Source organism: Mobula hypostoma, chromosome 28 (genome assembly GCF_963921235.1).
Source record: "Mobula hypostoma chromosome 28, sMobHyp1.1, whole genome shotgun sequence".
In the NCBI taxonomy this organism is placed as follows: Eukaryota; Metazoa; Chordata; class Chondrichthyes; order Myliobatiformes; family Myliobatidae; genus Mobula; species Mobula hypostoma.
In genome coordinates, this window is record NC_086124.1 from 16,297,882 (window position 1) to 16,315,284 (window position 17,403).

Sequence of the window (17,403 nt, forward strand, 5' to 3'; positions counted from 1 at the left end):
AATTTGTGGATGACACCAAGACTGATGCAGTTCTGGATAGAGTAGAAAACTGGCAAAAAATACAATACTTTATACTTTATTGTTGCCAAACAATTGATACTAGAACGTACAATCATCACAGCGATATTTGATTCCGCACTTCCCACTCCCTGGATTACAAATTGATAGTAAGTATAAAATTTAGATTAATTGCAGATATGGGCTGAGAAATGGCATATGGAGTTTAACCCAGATAAATGTGAGATGTTGTGATAGTAGATATGCGTGAAATGAAAGAGATGTGGTTGAGGCTGAGTACCAGCAGGATCTGTGGAAGACTAAACAGTTAATGTTTTGGGCTAAGACCCTTCTTTTTGAAGTTGAACCTGTGCTCTCGACCAGGATCTTGAAATTTTGTTTAGGCACCGAATATTCTGTCTTTGTCTTGGATTATTCCAAGCTCTAGATCCTGCTGACTATTGCAATTGATGGATTTTGTAAGTTTAAATCTAAGATTCTTTTAGAAGTCAGGAATGAGGCATAAAACAAGTTGCTTCACGATTGTTTTATTAAAAGATGATAGAACAGGAACAGATCAGTGACAGGGGCCTATGACGTGAAGAAGCAAGAGAAACTAAAGATGGCACCTTGTATAACACAGCTACTTTCATACACAAATAAAAATTTCCACTCAAATCTATGACAACAATAATCTAATAAGAAAGTACTTAGTCAATATTGCAGTACAAATTAACCAATGAGGAAATACTTACTTATTAAATGAAGTGCAAATAAGTCCCAGAATTGTAATTTGTACAGGCATATTAAACTATTATGTATACAAAGGCTACTTAAAATACAAGCAGATAACTAATGTAAAACTGCAAAGAAAATGACAATTAAACAGTCAGATCCAACAGACTCAGCACATGCACACTCAATTCACAGTGATAGTACATTCTAAAACTCAGATTTCTGGGTAAGAATAACGTCTTGAAAGTACTTACAAGCATCGCCTCCTCTATGCCAAATGTCAGCAATCAAGTCGATATTTTTATGAGAACTCATTAGTCAGTTTAACATAGCAAGCTCCCACAAGCAATATACTCAATGTCAACATAGTGTATCAACAGTTAAAGTCAACCTAATGTTTTTCCTCTGTCAATTAGCTTCCAAGTATTGCTACCCTGCCATTTGTTGCCACACCCCTGCTCTGTTTCCCTGTTCCTCATCACGTGTTCTTAACCCTACCACGGTCCAGAGCCCCAAACTCCATTTTCTGCTGACCTGTCTCTGGTTTCTGACCATGTTCCAGTGAACTATCGGACCCCATTCTACTTTCAGACTTTAGAGGGCAGTGTGTATTCTAACAACCCAGCTGTGTGAAAAAGCCCTTTAGAAGCAGTGAAAGTGGCCTATATCGTTGAAATGAACAGGGAAAAAGGACATTATCTACCAATGTCATTCCTCCTTCCCCAGATATTCAAAGGATGAAGAACAAGCCAGACATGACTGCAGCCAATTCGTCTCCTTCAATCTGCAGAAAGTCATGCAGGAATTTCAAGGGAAACCTCTTCACCCACAGAGTGGTGACTGTTTGGAACCCATCTCCATAGGGAGAGCCAGAGGTGAATGGCAGGGATGGATGTAAAGGACTGTTACGGAACAGAAACTCTGGCAGGGATCAGCTGGGCTCAGTTGACTCCCTACTGTACACTGGGTGTATTGTGGGTTCACTAAGTACCTGAGACAGAGTTTAAAATAGAACTGATTTATTCGTCACAGACCCAGCATAGTAAACTCCAGTCATAGTAGTGAACATCGGCAGAAGGAACTCCTCCCAGGCTCAGTGACCAGGGTGTAGAACTGGGTATGATGAGCAGCAGCAATAATTGCAGAGTTTAACACCAACAGTCACTTTTGAACTTGCCCCTGGATTCAGCAATCTCAGTGGTTAAATATCCAACATGCAGCCCATTTAAACTTTTTCCCCAGTGTGAACTGAATAGTGTGTCACAATGTGAGATGACCGAGTGAATCACTTTCCACACTCAGAACTGGTGAATGGTCTCTCCCCAGTGTGAACTCGCTGATGTGTCAGTAGGCTGAAATGGCTGAGTGAATCCCTTCCCACAGTCTGACAGATAAACAGTTTCTCCCCAGTGTGAGCTGACTGGTGTGCCAGTAGATTAGTTGATCCAGTGGCGCCCTTCCCACACTCTGAGCAGGTGAAATGCCTCTCTCCAGTGTCAACTTGCCGGTGTCTCTGGAGGTTGCATGATTGTGTAAACCCCTCCCATACAGAGAACAGGTGAGTGGCCTCTCTCCCAGTGTGAACTCACTGGTGTTTCTGCAGGCTACATGACTGAGTGAACCCTTCTCACAGTCAAAGCTGGTGAACGGCCTCTCTCCCAGTGTGAACTCGCTGGTGTCTCTGTAGACTGAAAGACCGAGTGAATTCCTTCCCACACACTGAACACACGAATGGCCTCTCCCCAGTGTGAACTCGCTGATGTACCTTCAGTTGAGATAACCGCGTGAATCCCTTCCCACAGTCTGAGCAGGTAAATGGCTTCTCCCCAGTGTGAATTCGCTGATGTACCTTCAGTTGAGATGACCGAGTGAATCCCTTCCCACAGTCTGAGCAGGTAAACGGCCTCTCCCCAGTGTGAACTCGCTGGTGTCCTAATAGTTGAGATGACTGAGTAAATCCCTTTCCACAGTCTGAGCAGGTGAATGGCCTCTCCACATTATGGACTCGCTGGTGTGTTTGTAGGTGGGATAACTTAGTGAATCCCTTCCCACAGTCTGAGCAGATGAACGGTCTCTCTCCAGTGTGAAGTCGCCGATGTTCCTTCAGGTGAAATGACCGAGTGAATCCTTTCCCACAGTCTGAGCAGGTGAACGGTGTCTCCCCAGTGTGAAGTGACTGATGTGCCAGTAGGTCAGATAACCGAGTAAATCCCTTCCCACACATGGAACACACGAATGGCCTCTCCCCAGTGTGAACAGATTGGTGTCTCTGTAAGCTGAATGATCGAGTGAATCCCTTCCCACAGTGTGAACATGTGAATGGCATCTCCCCAGTGTGAACTGACTGGTGTTCCAATAGTTGAGATGACCGAGGAAATCCCTTCCCACAGTCTGAACAGATGAACGGCCGCTCCCCAGTGTGAACTGGCTGATGTTCCTTCAGTTGAGATAACCGAGTAAATGCCTTGCCACAGTCTGAGCAGATGAACGGCCTCTCCCCAGTGTGAACTCGCTGATGTTCCTTCATTTGAGATGACCGACGAAACCTCTTCCCACAGTCTGAGCAGGTGAACGGCCTCTCCCCAGTGTGAACTCGCTGATGTTCCTTCAGTTGAGATGACCGAGTAAATCTCATTCCGCAGTCTGAGCAGGTGAACGGCCTCTCCCCAGTGTGAATTCGCTGATGTTCCTTCAGGTCAGATGACCGAGTAAATCCCTTCCCACAGTCTAAGCAGGTAAGAGACATCTCCCCAATGTGAACTGACCGGTGTGCCAGTAGGTCAGATGACTGATTGAATCCCTTCCCAGTCTGAGCAGGTAAATGGCCTCACTGTTGTGTCTGGGGATCGGCTGCATGAGAGAATCCTTTCCCTCACTGAGAGCAGGTGAATGATATCTCCTTGCTTTCAATTCTCTGACAATTTGTGAAGTCAGATGTCAGACGTAGTGAATCCCTCACACAGTCAATGCAGTTGAAGAACTGATCTCTAATGAACCAATGCTGTTGAGTTCTCAGCATCCCGGTTCCAGTGGATTACACCGAGTTACAGACGAAAACTCTATTTCAGACACAAAACCTATTTCCAGCTGGAATGAAATGCTTCTTCATCTCCTAGAATCAAAAACAGATATATTGGTGTTACAAAGGAAATATCTGGTCACTCCTTAAATATTTAGACACGAGACAGCACATCTGACGTGCTGTTTTGTTTTATATGCCCATACACAAATTCTTTGTCATTTCTAATCTGTAAAAAGATTGACAAGAGACATCAATGGGTGAAGGACAACATTTCAGAGGAACACTCACAACACGCTGGGGGAAGTCAGCAGGTCGGGCAGCATCCGTGGAAACGATCAGTCAATGTTTCGGGCCAGAACCCTTCGTCAGGACTGAAGAGGGAAGGGGCAGAGGCTCTGAGCTGTTAAGGAACAGCTCCTTAACAGCTCAGAGCACCTAGATCGCCCATCAAATTGTCTAACAGTCCTCCTCTCTGTATGAGAATGGACATTCTTGCCCATCACTGTCTGTGACTTGGTTCAGTGTGTCTCCATTAGTATCATTTCAAGTTCTGCTCATGTCTCACAGCACTACAGAGAACACATATCACATGGCTGAGCCTGGAGACTTTCTAATTACTCTGACCCCCACCACACCAGGTGATTGATAGTGGGGAATACCAATGAATATGAAGAGGAGGGCACTAAGATTTCTAATTGGAGTGTGGCACCTGTGTGATGTGGAAGCTACAGGTCACTTGCTACCCAGGACAAAAGTGTTTGATATCATTATGTACCCAGAGGGAATGGTACCAAACAGATTCTCATGGGTAGAAAGGTCCAGAACACGAGGAGATAGAACAAAGGTGATTTTCTCAAGAACTAAAGGCGGTAGAAGGATTTTGTTCTGTTTTTCCATGCAGCTCTAACTGGTATTTTTTACTGGTAGCTTCTCCATCCGAGTTGAACTCAGAAGTATATTTTTGTTCCTTTTCTTTCTTTCTTTTTCAATCTTTTTTATTAGTTTCATAATAATGAACATAACATGGTAATGGGAATACATTGTTATAATCAGCATAAGTAATTATAAAGCCAGATGACATTTAAATGATAAAACTCCTAATCATATAGGATACAGATGAGCAATATAAAACAAAGAAAAATATCTAGAAATAATCATGAATAAGGAGAAAAAAAAACTATAATTCCCCCCTCCGCAAAAAAAAAACTAATCTAAACAGAATTAATCAACTAAACTAAAAAAGACATGGGCTGTTATGTAACATCATAAAAAAAGAGGAAACCTTAGTGTCGACGACTCCTTTCCTCTCAACCAATATTACAAAGAAATAAAATAAGTTTGGAAAAGGATTGTTCCAAGTTCTTAATCCGTGGATTTAGACAGATGGAGCCTGACAGTGTCTGGGAGATCCATCCACTCCCATTCCCCCGTCTATCCTTCCAAGCACGCCCTATGGCAGGGAAAGCACTGGAAGTGTCACCCATGGCTGCCTTTATACCCAGAAACCTCTGCAAATGAGAGACACATCTATCCGTCATGCTTCCAACGATCCATATGCGCCACAGAAATAGCTTTGGTACCTTCACTCATCAGCAGAAAGCTCCTGGGGCCCGGGTACAGATTGTGGGGCTGAGATCCCGCCTTTGCAGAACCACGGTGTGTCCTAAACTTGGAGCAATTGTCCCTCAATGGAGATGCAGACACCGATGACGCTGATGAAACCCCAACCTGAGTAAGTCTGGAGATGCTGGATATCCAAAGCAACACCAGAAGGCCATAAGATAGAGGAGCAGAATTAGGCCATTTAGCCCATTGTCTGCTCCAACATTTCACCACGAATAATCCATTTTCCCTCTCAGTCCCAATCTCCCGCCTTCTCCCCATATCCAGCTTGCAAGCACCACTTGTACTGGTAGCTACTTCTACACTCTGACGGCCATCTCAGTGAAGAAGTTTTCCTTCATGGTCTGCTTAATCTTTTCATCTTTCATCTCCAACCCATGACCTCTGGTTGTAGTCCCACACAACCTTACACTACCTCAATGGATAAAAGAAACACTCACAACACGCTGGAGGAACTCAGCAGGTCGGGCAGCATCAGTGGAAACAATGAGTCAATGTTTCGGGCCGGAACCCTTCGTCTGGACTGAGGGAAGGGGCAGAGGCCCTATAAAGAAGGTGGGGAGAGGAAGAAGAAGGCTGGTAAGTTCCAGGTGAAAAACCAGTAAGGGGAAAGACAAAGGGGTGGGGGAGGGGAAGCAGGGAGGTGATAGGCAGGAAAGGTGAAGAAGGAATAGGGGAAAACATACTGGGTAGTAGAAGGAGGCGGAACCATGAGGGAGGTGATAGGCAGCTGGGGGAGGGGGCAGAGTGAAATAAGGATAGAGGTAAGGGAGGGGAAGGGAATTACCAGAAGTTGGAGAATTCTATGTTCATACCAAGGAGCTGGAGACTACCTAGATGGTATATGAGGTGTTACTCCTCCAACCTGAGTTTAGCCTCATCATGGCAGTAGAGGAGGCCATGTATGGACATATCTGAATGGGAATGGGAAGAAGGGTTGAAGTGGGTGGCTACTCGGAGATCCTGTCTGTTGTGGCGGATGGAGCGGAGGTGCTTAACGAAGTGGTCCCCCAATCTGTGTCGGGTTTCACCGATGTACAGGAGGCTGCACCGGGAGCACCGTATGCAACAGATGACCCCAACAGACTCACAGGTGACGTGTTGCCTCACTTGGAAGGACTGTTTGGGGCCCTGAATGGTGGCAAGAAAGGAGGTGTAGGCACAGGTGTAGCACTTACGCTTACAGAGATAAGTGCCGGGTGGGAGATCCGTGGGGAGGGATGTGTGGATAAAACCAGCTTGTATTTACCCTATCTATACCCCTCATAATTTTGTATAGCTCTATCAAATCTCCTTTCTGTGTTCTAAATTCTAAGGAATAAAGTCCTAATCTATTCAATTTTTGCTTATAAATCAGGTCCTCTAGACCCAGCATCATCCTTCTAAACTTTCTCTGTACTATTTCAACCTTATTTACATCTTTTCTGTAAGTCTGTGTATTCAGGCATCCAAGTATTCAGATATCCGGTCCCTTAGAAAACTTTCCCACTTCTGATGTCAGGCTCATCGGCCTATAATTTCCTTTTAGAGCCTTTCTTAAACATCAAAAAAACATTGGCTATCCTCTACTCCTCTGGTACCTCATCTGTCGCTAAGGATGATTTAAGCATCTCCGCTAGGGCCCCAGCAATTTCTGCATTTGCCTTCTGCAGGGTCTGAGGGATCACCTTGTCAGGCCCTGGGGGTTTATCCACACTAATTTGCCTCAAGACAGCAAACACCTCCTCCTCTGTAACCTGTACCGGGTCCATGAAGTTGATGCCACTTTGCCTCCCTTCTATACACTCTGTGTCCGTCTGCTGAATAAATACAGATGCAAAAAGTGCATTCAATATCAGTCCCTCTCTTTTGCATCCATGCATGGATTACTATTCTGATCTTGCAGAGGACCAACTTTATCCCTTGCAGTCCTTTTTTCTTAACATACCTGTAGAATTCCTTAGGATTCTCCTTCACCTTGTCTTCTAAGGCAACCTCATACTTTCTTTTAGCCCTGATTTCGTAAGTGTTCTCTTGCATTTTATTACACTCCATGAACACTTCATTTCTTTCAACCTGCCTATGCACCTCTTTTTTATTTTCCAAAATAGGGCCTCAATATCTCTTGAAAATCAACATCTCATCGGGACGTACTGATTAAAGAAACTTCCCTGAACACATTTGACAAACTCTATCCCAGCTAGTCCTTTTACAGTATGGGAGTCCCAGTCAATATGTGGAAAGTTAAAATGATTTACTGGAACAACCCTGTGTTTCTTCCAACAGTCTGCAATCTCTCTACAAAGTTGTTCCTCTAAATTCCTTGGACTGTTGGGTGGTCTGTAATATAGCCCCCCTAATTTGGTCGTACATTTCTTATTATTCCGTTCCACCCATATCGTCTCAGTAGACGAGTTCACTAATCTGTCCTGACTGAGCACCGCCAGAACATTTTTCCTGACTAGTAACACCACCCTTCCTCCTTTAATCACTCCCACTGTCGTGTCTAAAACAGTGGAGGCCCTGAATATTGACATGGCAGACCAGCCCCTCCTGCTACCAAACCTTACTAATGGCTACAATATCAAAATTCTAGGTGTTGATCCATGCCCTGAGTTCATCTGCTTTTCCTGTAATTCTCCTTGCACTGAACTAAACACAGCTCAGCTTATTAGTCAGATCATGCTCAACCTTTTGATTCTTGACTTTGTCTGAGGTCTTAACAACATCTGTCTCCACAACCTCTCTGCTAACTATTCCGGCACTCTGCTTCCCACCCCCCTGCAACTTCAGGGAGAAATCAGGAAGGCTAAACAGGGACATGAGGTTGGTCTGCTGATAAGGTAGAAGAGAATTCCAAGGGCTTCTTTAGATATAGAAGAAGAAGAAAGCCCTTAACTCTGAGTGGATTCATCGGGACGCTGTCATGACGGCACTTTTTTAGCAGGCTTTCTTATTTTTACGAGGCCGAGTTGCTAGCTTGACGCTCAACCCAGCATGGATGGAAAGCGTGCAAGGGAGCCGGCTGGATTCGAACTCGGGAGCCTTCGCTCCGAAGTCTGGCGCTGATCCCACTAGATATATCAAAGGCTAAAGGACGGCAAGCGCTAGAATTGGTCCTTTTGAAGATCAGCGTGGAGATCTACCCACAGAACCAGAAGGGAAGGGAGAGATCTTAAGGGAGTTGTTTGTATTTGTATTTACCTGACAGAAATACACAGGATCTATAGAACTGACTGAGGCTTAAGAGTAGTGAGGTGCTGGAACTTACCCCAATTACAGAAAAGGTGGTGCTTGCTGTCTTGAGGCAAATTAAGCAGAAAAATTTCCAAGGCCTGCAAAGTGTCCCCTCTACCTTACAGAAGTCTAGTCCAGAAATTGCCCGGGGCTTAACAGAGACGCTTAAAATGCCTGTACCACAGTTGAGGTGCCAGAGGACTGGAGGACAGCAACTGTTCCATTGTTTAGGAAAGGTTCTAAGAATAAACCCGGAAACTACACGCCAGTGAGCCTGACATCAGTTGTGAGTAAATTATTGGGAAGTATTCTTTGGGATAGAACATAAAAGTATTTGGACAGACATAATCCCAATTAGGAATAGTTAACATAGATAAACCCTACCAAGTACATTGCTAACTAACGTTATATAGACTTTGAATTGGTATGAGGAAGGTTGATGTTGGAAAGGCGGTGGACGTTGTGTAAATGGACATTAGCAAGGCCTATGACAGCATGGGAAGCTAGTCCTGAATATTAAATTCAGGATGAAATTGTGGGAGTAGATGGTTGTCTGTCTAACTGGAGGTCTGTTACACTGGTGCACCACAGGGATTGGTGCTTGGTCCATTCTTGTTTATTACCTATATCGATGATTTAGATGATAATGTGGATCAGGATGACAATAACATTTGGGACGTAGTGGACAGCGAGAAAGGGTATCGAAGCTTAAAACGTGATCTGGACCAACTGGCAAAATGACATAAGGAATTTTAATGCAGCCAAGTGTGAATAGTTTGGATAGCTACATGCATGAGAGGGTATGGTCCGGGTGCGGGTAAATGGGAAAAAAACAGGTCGATACAAACTAGATGGGTTAACGGCCTGATTCTGTGCTGAATTCTGACTCTCACCTTGTCCACGCCCCCAATCCACGGTCCTGAACTTTCCATCCAAGTGAAGCGGTGATTCAGTCGCACTTTTTCCAGTCTCGTCCGCTGAAATCGGTGATCACACCGTGGTCTCCTCGGCATTGGAGAAACCAAACGCAGATTGGTCCGTCACCCTCATCTTCACTGTTATTGTCAGTGCAGCAGCCATCAATCTGCTTAAGCGGGTGGATCAAAAATGAGGGAGAGGGTACAGTGAATGGTGCCTCCTGCACTGTGACACTGAGGACCGAGACCACGCTGAGGAAGAGAATCTCATCCGTCCGGGAACGTCGGAGCCGCTGGTCTCCATATTAATCTGTCCAGCGGTATTGCGCGTGCGCGGCCTGCACGGTAAGGGAGTTCAAAGGTCAAATGTTTAAGTGCAATTTAATATCACCACATACAAGCCCAAGGTTATTTTTTCCCTCGGGCATACTTAGCAGTAAACGGCGAGAGTGCGAGGCACCTTCAAACCCTTCCACGACAAAATCTGCAGGTGCCAGAAATCCAAGAAATACACAGAAAATGCTGGAGGAGTTCGGCAGGCCAGACAACATCGATGGAAAAGTATACAGCCGACGTTTCGGACCAAGACCCCGACCAAGAAACGTCGACTGTTTACTCTTCCTCCAGCATTTTGCGTCCGTTGCTTCAAACGCTTCCGGCCGTTTCGGGAGTCTCGGGCCCCACGGCGGAGCTCCGGGCTGGGACCAAGGAGGGACGTATAGACCCTATGGCGGAGCTCCGGGCTGGGACCAAGGAAGGAGGGGCTTGCGCACGTTGGATCTGTGGCGGTGAGGTCAGCCCAGGCGCCACCCGACCACCTCCTCCCGGAACACCCGCTCTTACCGGCCACTACACCTGCAACTACCTCCCACCGCTTCCCCCACCTACCACTGTACCACAAGACATAAGAGCAGAGTTAGGCAATGCGGCCTGGGACAACATAAAGACCCGCATCATCCCCAGATATTTGCAGCTGGTCATTGGCAACGACGAGGAGCTCCAACAAGCTCCTGGGAGGGGTGACCATCGCTCAGAGCGGGGTGCTACCCAATATCCAGGCCGTGCTATTGCCCAAGAAACCGGCGGATCCACCAACCCTAAGGGCAGATAAATCTGCAAAGTAATTGGTCATCAATCAGCGATACAAAGGCTCTTTTCAGAGCCACTTACAATTTCGGCCAGAGTGGACGGAGTGTGGGCTGCTGCTGGAAGCTGGCTGTGTTTTGCTTGATGCGTGAGTGTGTTTTGGAACCTGTTGAGGGAAAGAGAGTGGGGAAGGAACGGAAATTGCTGGGAGGGGGCCGTGTGGGTCCGGTAATGGCGGACAAGATAAGAGGCGGGGTTGAGGGAAAGAAAGTGGAGAAGGAGAGGGATAGAGACTTGGGACCAGAGGTAGGCAGCTGGGGAGAGGTGGATTATTGTGAAGGGAGAAATAAAGGGAATGAGGAGGTAGTGAGGGGTCGGATGAATAAAAACCAAGACAAAGGGAATAAAAGAATAAGAAATGATGGTGGAGAAAGCTCTGAAAGTGAGGAAGATGAACAAGCTCAGAGAGGAGGTGTTGTCATAATTAGGTGTAATGAGAAGGCTCAGGGACATATGAAGAAAATTAACCCGTTTGTGCTAACAACAACTCTGACAAATAAGATAGGGGAAATAGTATTTGCAAAAGTCCTTAATGATGGCAACTTATTGGTAAGATGTGCGAATGAGGAACAACTTGAGAAAGCACTCAAGCTAAAAGAGATAGGAAAATGCAAGGTGGAATACACTGGGAGGGTGGGAGCACAAAACAGTGGTTGTAAAGGAGTGATCACGGGGATACCAATGAGTATAAATATAGAGGAGATCAAGAGGAATATCAAAGGAGGGAAAGTAATGAATGTTCAAAGACTGAAAACAACAAAGGAGGGAGTGAAAAAGGAAAGTGAATCAGTATTGATTGAATTTGAAGAAGAAAGAGTGCCAAGGAAGGTGTTCCTGGGTTTCATGAGTTACCCAGTAAGGGTGTATGTGCCAAAGCCATTGAGGTGCTATAATTGTCAAAGGTTTGGACACGTGGCTAAAAACTGTAAAAGGCAGAGGAGATGTGCTAGATGTGGGGGTGATCATGAATATGGAAAGTGCGGAACAGGAGTTCAACCAAAATGCTGCAATTGTGGAGGAGCTCATAATGTGGCATATAGTGGGTGTGAGGTTGTGAGACGGGAGACTAAAATTCAAGAAATAAGAGTGAAAAGAAAGATCACTTATGCAGAAGCTGTAAGAATGTCAAGAGAACAGAATAATGCTCCTAATGAACAGGGAGCAATAGGGATATGAGAGATGCAACAAAGAACAAATGACAGGATTTATGTAGACAAAAAGGCTCTAGTAATATTCATTGCAGGAGTGATTAATAGTACGGCTGAGGTAAAGTCAAAAAGTGACAAAATTCAGCTGGTGGTAAAAGCAGCAGTAAACCATTTAGGGTTAGTAGGACTGACATGGGAGGAAGTGAGGGAGAACCTCAGTAATCAGTCAAGCCAGGAAGTGTCGTGTGTTGGTTAATACTAATTATGGTGATTCTTTTACAATGGAATGCAAGGAGCTTACTGGCCAATAGCCAGGAATTCAAGCACTTTATTAAAGAAATGGTTGTAAAACCGGATGTAGTGTGTATTCAGGAAACTTGGTTGAAACCAACTTTAGACTTTGTGGTATATGGGTATACAATGATAAGGAAAGATAGAAATCTAGGGGGAGGAGGGGGTTGTGCTATGTTAATCAAGCAAGGTATACCATATAGGGTACTGGAGAAAGGAGATGATCAGGAATACATAGTGGTGGAAGTGTGGGAGAGAGGGGAGGGAGTGGTTATGATTAACTACTACAATCCATGTAAAAGGTTGGATTTGGACAGCCTATTAAAGATAGAAGGACAAAACAGACATAAAGTAGTGTGGTGTGCAGATTTCAATGCTCATAGCACAATATGGGGGGATCAGATTACAGATCCAAATGGAAAGGTAATTGAAGATTTGATGGAAGAAAGGGATTTGGTGTGTATGAATGATGGTAGCGGCACAAGGATAGATATAACAACAGGAACTGGGTCAGTGTTAGATGTTATGTTAGTGTCTAATACCTTGGCTGGCATTAGTAACTGGGGAGTTTGGACTGCTTCAACAGTAGGCAGTGATCACTACCCAGTTTTGTGTTCAGTGGGTGAAAGAGTTGAAGTAAGACCAGGTGGCGGAACCCCAAAGTGGGTGTTTGAAAAAGCTGATTGGGGTAAGTTCCAGAAGTTAAGTGAAGAAGAGTTGACAAAGATTGATATTTCTGGAAATGTAGATGAATTAAACAGTCAGGTGACTTCAGCAATTATCATGGCAGCAGAAGGGTCTATACCTAGGAGTAAAAATAGGATGAATAGAAAACTGGTGCCATGGTGGACAGAGGAATGTTGTCAGGCTGTAAAAAACAGAAATAGAGCATTCAGGCTAGTTAAAAGAACCCATAATATGCAGCATTTGGTTCAATATAAGAAAGCACAGGCAGTGGTGAGAAGAACTATACGTCAAGCTAAAAGGGCAAGTTGGAGGAGTTTTTGCGACAAGGTAGGAAGAACAACACCTGTGGGAGAGATACGGGGAATGATTAAGAGGATGGGAGGAGATAGAAGGGAATGGGAATATCCAGTAATGATAACTGAGGAGGAAACTGCAGTCTCCAGTAGGGATAAGGCTGAGGTCATGGCCAAGTCATTTGTGCTGATACACAGTTCAGAAAATTTGTCTGAAGAAGGGAGAAGAAGGAGGGAAAGAATAATGAGCCAACACCCAAGTGTGTTAAGCAGGAGGGAAGGAACAGATGATTTAATTGATGATCCATTTACATTAGCAGAAATGGTGAGAGCAATAAAGAGATCGAGACCAACCTCCCCAGGGAAAGATCTGATATGCTCTGTGATGCTAAAAAATCTAGGAGAAGGAGCGCTCTTGAAGTCGCTGCATTTTTATAACAGAGTGTGGGAGGAGGGAAAATTACCAAGTGCATGGAAAGAAGCAGTAGTAATTCCAATAAGGAAGCCTGGCAAGGATCTGTCAAAACCCACTAGCTACAGACCAATTGCATTAACATCAAGTATATGTAAGATAATGGAAAGGATGATAACAGAAAGGTTATCATATGAGCTTGAGAAAAGGGGAATGCTGGGAAGTTATCAGAGTGGTTTTAGAAAGGGAAGGAATTCCATGGACTCAGTGATTATGTTAGAGACTGAAATAAGGAAGGCCCAGGCAAATAGAGAGTCAGTAGTGGCAGTGTTCTTTGACATTGAAAAAGCCTATGATATGATGTGGAAGGAAGGATTATTAATTAAACTGCACAAGATGGGGGTTGGTGGGAGAGTTTTTAATTGGATTAAAGATTTTTTGTTTGGTAGAAAAATTCAAGTTTGGATTGGATCAGAATTATCAAAACAGTACATAGTGGAAAATGGCACACCTCAAGGTAGTATGAATAGCCCATTACTTTTCATGATTATGATCAATGATGTCTTCACAAAGGTACCAGTGGATATAGGTAGGTCACTGTTTGCGGATGATGGGGCCTTGTGGAAAAGAGGCAGAAACATGGACTATATAATCAGGAAACTACAAGAAGCAATTGATGAAGTGATGGAGTGGGGTTATGATTGGGGATGTAGATTTTCAGTAGATAAAACTCAAACTGTATTTTTTACCAGGAAAAGGGTTGAGGTAGGGAAGAAGTTAAGGATGTATGGGGTTGAATTAGAAAGGGTTGCATCATTTAAATTTCTGGGAGTTATATTTGATTCACGATTAACATGGGCAGACCATATCAGGAAAGTTGAGGAGAAATGTAAAAAAGTAATAAATGTGATGAGATGTTTGACTGGTAGGGAATGGGGAGCAAGTTGTTCAGCTTTGAAGAGAATGTATGTGGCTTTAGTAAGATCTGTATTGGATTATGGAAATATAGTATATGGATCAGCAGCTAGGTCTCTTATAAGGAAACTGGATGTGATTCAGGCTCAGGCCTTGAGAGTGTGCAGTGGGGCTTTTAAAACGTCACCAGTGTCAGCCCTACAGGTAGAAATGGGAATAATGCCTTTGGAACTAAGAAGGATGCAACTGATGGCAAACTACTGGGCTAACTTGCAGGGGCACAATGATTCTCACCCTACTAAAGGAGTGTTGCAGGAGTGCTGGGAAAATGGGAGGTTTCAGAGGAATACCTTTAGTCGGGTAGGGAATGATATTGCTAAAGAATGTGGAGTGTTTGATCTGAGGATAAGTCCTTCAGTAGTTTATCCGGTTGTAGCTCCATGGAAGCTTGTATGGCCTGACATAGACTGGCATTTGTTAGAGGTAAAAAGGAAAGAAAGATATAAAACAGATTTGGTAAATGCATTTAACTGTCATGTGATGGAAAAGTATAGTGATTATACTCACATTTATACAGATGGTGCGAAGGAACCCGAAACAGGAGTGACAGGGTTTGGGGTGGTAATACCAGCAAAAGAAATTGGAATCAGCAGAAGAACATCTAATAAGTTAGGGGTGTTGACAGTGGAGATGCTGGCAGTGTTAGTTGCGTTGCAATGGGTGCAGAAAGCCAGACCATCCAAAGCATTGATATGTTCAGATTCATCCTCAGTTCTAGCAAGTTTAAGGTCTTTTCACACAAACAGTCGGCAAGATGTACTTTATGAAGTCCTTCAGTTAGTTACAAGAATTGCAAATCAGGGAGGTCAGGTAAAATTTCTATGGGTACCAGCACATTTAGGGGTGAAGGGGAATGAGAGGGTGGATGAGTTGGCAAAGAGGGCGTTAAAGAAAGAAAATGTGGAAATGCACATTAGTATCGGTAAAGCAGAGGTTAAGTGTGTAATCTGGGAAAAAGTCAACCGAATATGGCAAGAAAGATGGGACAGGGAGGGGAAAGGGAGGCATTTATATCAAATACAAAAGAGTATTGCAGTTACTAGGGTAGGTAATGGAAACAGAAGAGAGGAAATTGTGTGGACTAGGTTAAGGCTGGGGCACTGTGCATTAAACAAAACATTGAAAATGATAGGGAAACACCAGACAGGATTGTGTGAGGAATGTCAGGAAGAGGAGTCAGTAGAACATGTAGTTCTGAGTTGCAGGAAGTATGGGATACAGAGAGAGATGATGAGAAATAAATTAAGGGAGTTGGGGATGCAGGAATTTACATTAAAAGGGTTGCTGGGCATGGGTGAGAGAGCACAAGTCTGGGTATTTTTAGCGTTTTTAAGGGGTACAGGGTTTTTTTTATAGAATATGAGGAATAAACAGGAATAGGATACTAGGATGGTCAAAGATGGGAGGGTGAAGTGTAGGTTTGTGTGTGTGTGTGTGATTGGGTGAAGGGATTTAGAATGTATGTCTAGTGCACATTCTGGAGCAGAGGGTGGCGGTAATGCACCATTAAGCTGGATGCCAACCGCCGTAAAACAAGATACAGACAGACTTACAATTTCCGTGGAAAGGATGAGTTGGGGCGAGATCTAGAGAGTGCATTCAGTGTACCTGGAGCAGACAAGGCCATCCGGCCACGTCTTGATCTTCCTTGAAATAAATTGACTTTTATCTGTGCATATTGCGGCCCCCCTGAATGCCTTTATTCTTTCGTATCCGGTATTTTACACAAAAGAGGAAATTCTCCTGGGCTCGCCCCGGTACTTCCTAGAGCAATGCAGAATGGTACAGACAACTAGCGATTTCACCAATAAACAGGTGACAAAAAGAAATTATCCAGACTCACCTCAGTCCCCAGAATACGTAAATCCCGCCAAGATAATTATTATGTCCATTGGTCCAAAACAAATGCAGATGCGTGAACAGGATTTCACGACAGAGAGTCTCCACTCATTTACAATAAAGACCGTGTGTGAATTCATCACTTATGAAGAGATTATTTAGTTTTAATCTTCACTTTCCATTTCCAATGGTTCACAGAACGGAATAGTATTAGCCAATTATGTACAACGCAGACTGAAGACGGGTTACCACTTATAAAATACAATCGGAGCAGTGACGGTCGTGTTAATTCGTTGAAAAGATCCTGAGTGAACCTATTCTGATCTCTAGTTGAAATACGATTCAGACTTTTATAACACTGGGGTGTTGCAAATAGTAAATCGCATCTACAACAATTAAATCACTTCAGTAACAGCAAGCATCTTCATCTCTATCCGCTCTATATCTAAAGTTTTGTGCGAGAAAATAGCGACAAAGTGACTGAAGTGAGAGGGCAAAATGTCCGTGTTGGAGCAATGGGCAGGAACAGCAACAATGGAATTGTACAAAGCAATGGAAAGATTCATCAACATAAACATTCCCCTTCGAGAGTTAAACCTTCAAGACAAGCTTGCAGCGATCTGATATAGAATTATGAGTACAACTCTTCCACGGAAACTGTGAGTGGCTTTTAAATGAGCTGTTGGGTTTGTCCTATCAGCACTCAGCCGTTTCATTTGGAGCTAGTGTACTTGGTCACCGCTTTTGTCCCTTCCGACACAGCATGCTTGGCCAGTTCCCCGGGCAGTAGCAGGCGCACGGAGGTCAGGATCTCCCGGAAGCCTTCATCACCTTGTACACGTAGATGGAATACGTCCTTCTGCGCTTCTTGCCTCCCTTGCTTTACGTTTTGGACGCTGCTTTTCTCGTGCCCTTCTTGGCAGCTTTGGATGGCTCAGGCATTTCTTCAATCAGTTTCAGACACTGTAAATGCCAATTAAATAGGCAGCGTGGTCCCGCTGGCAGATTTGGTCGGATGAAAGCTAACAGTTCAATCTAACCCTTTGATTGCACAATGTGAATTGACCAACCACAGTCAACAAGGTTTAGCAAAGGTTCACTG

The 17,403-nt window shown here is 44.2% G+C and overlaps 1 protein-coding gene across 2 annotated transcripts; it reads right to left on the reverse strand.

The window, feature by feature from the left end:
• Positions 1–538: 538 nt before the first annotated feature.
• On the reverse strand, positions 539–9,916 carry LOC134338862 (zinc finger protein 239-like). 2 transcript variants are annotated; one of them, XM_063035018.1, is made up of 3 exons: positions 9,487–9,916; positions 5,818–5,921; positions 539–3,844 (listed from the first exon to the last, which is right to left on the reverse strand). In XM_063035018.1, exon 3 carries the CDS (start codon positions 3,476–3,478, stop codon positions 2,366–2,368), a length of 1,113 nt encoding a protein of 370 aa, XP_062891088.1. In that variant the 5' UTR covers positions 3,479–3,844; positions 5,818–5,921; positions 9,487–9,916; the 3' UTR covers positions 539–2,365. The 2 variants fall into 2 exon arrangements, with proteins under 2 accessions (XP_062891088.1, XP_062891087.1); XM_063035017.1 differs by lacking the exon at positions 5,818–5,921.
• Positions 9,917–17,403: the final 7,487 nt, after the last annotated feature.

Bases quoted from the DNA above. Each gene is read 5' to 3' on its own strand.
- LOC134338862 (XM_063035017.1), bottom strand. From the start codon at position 3,478: ATGTCTCTTACCTGCTTAGACTGTGGGAAGGGATTTACTCGGTCATCT.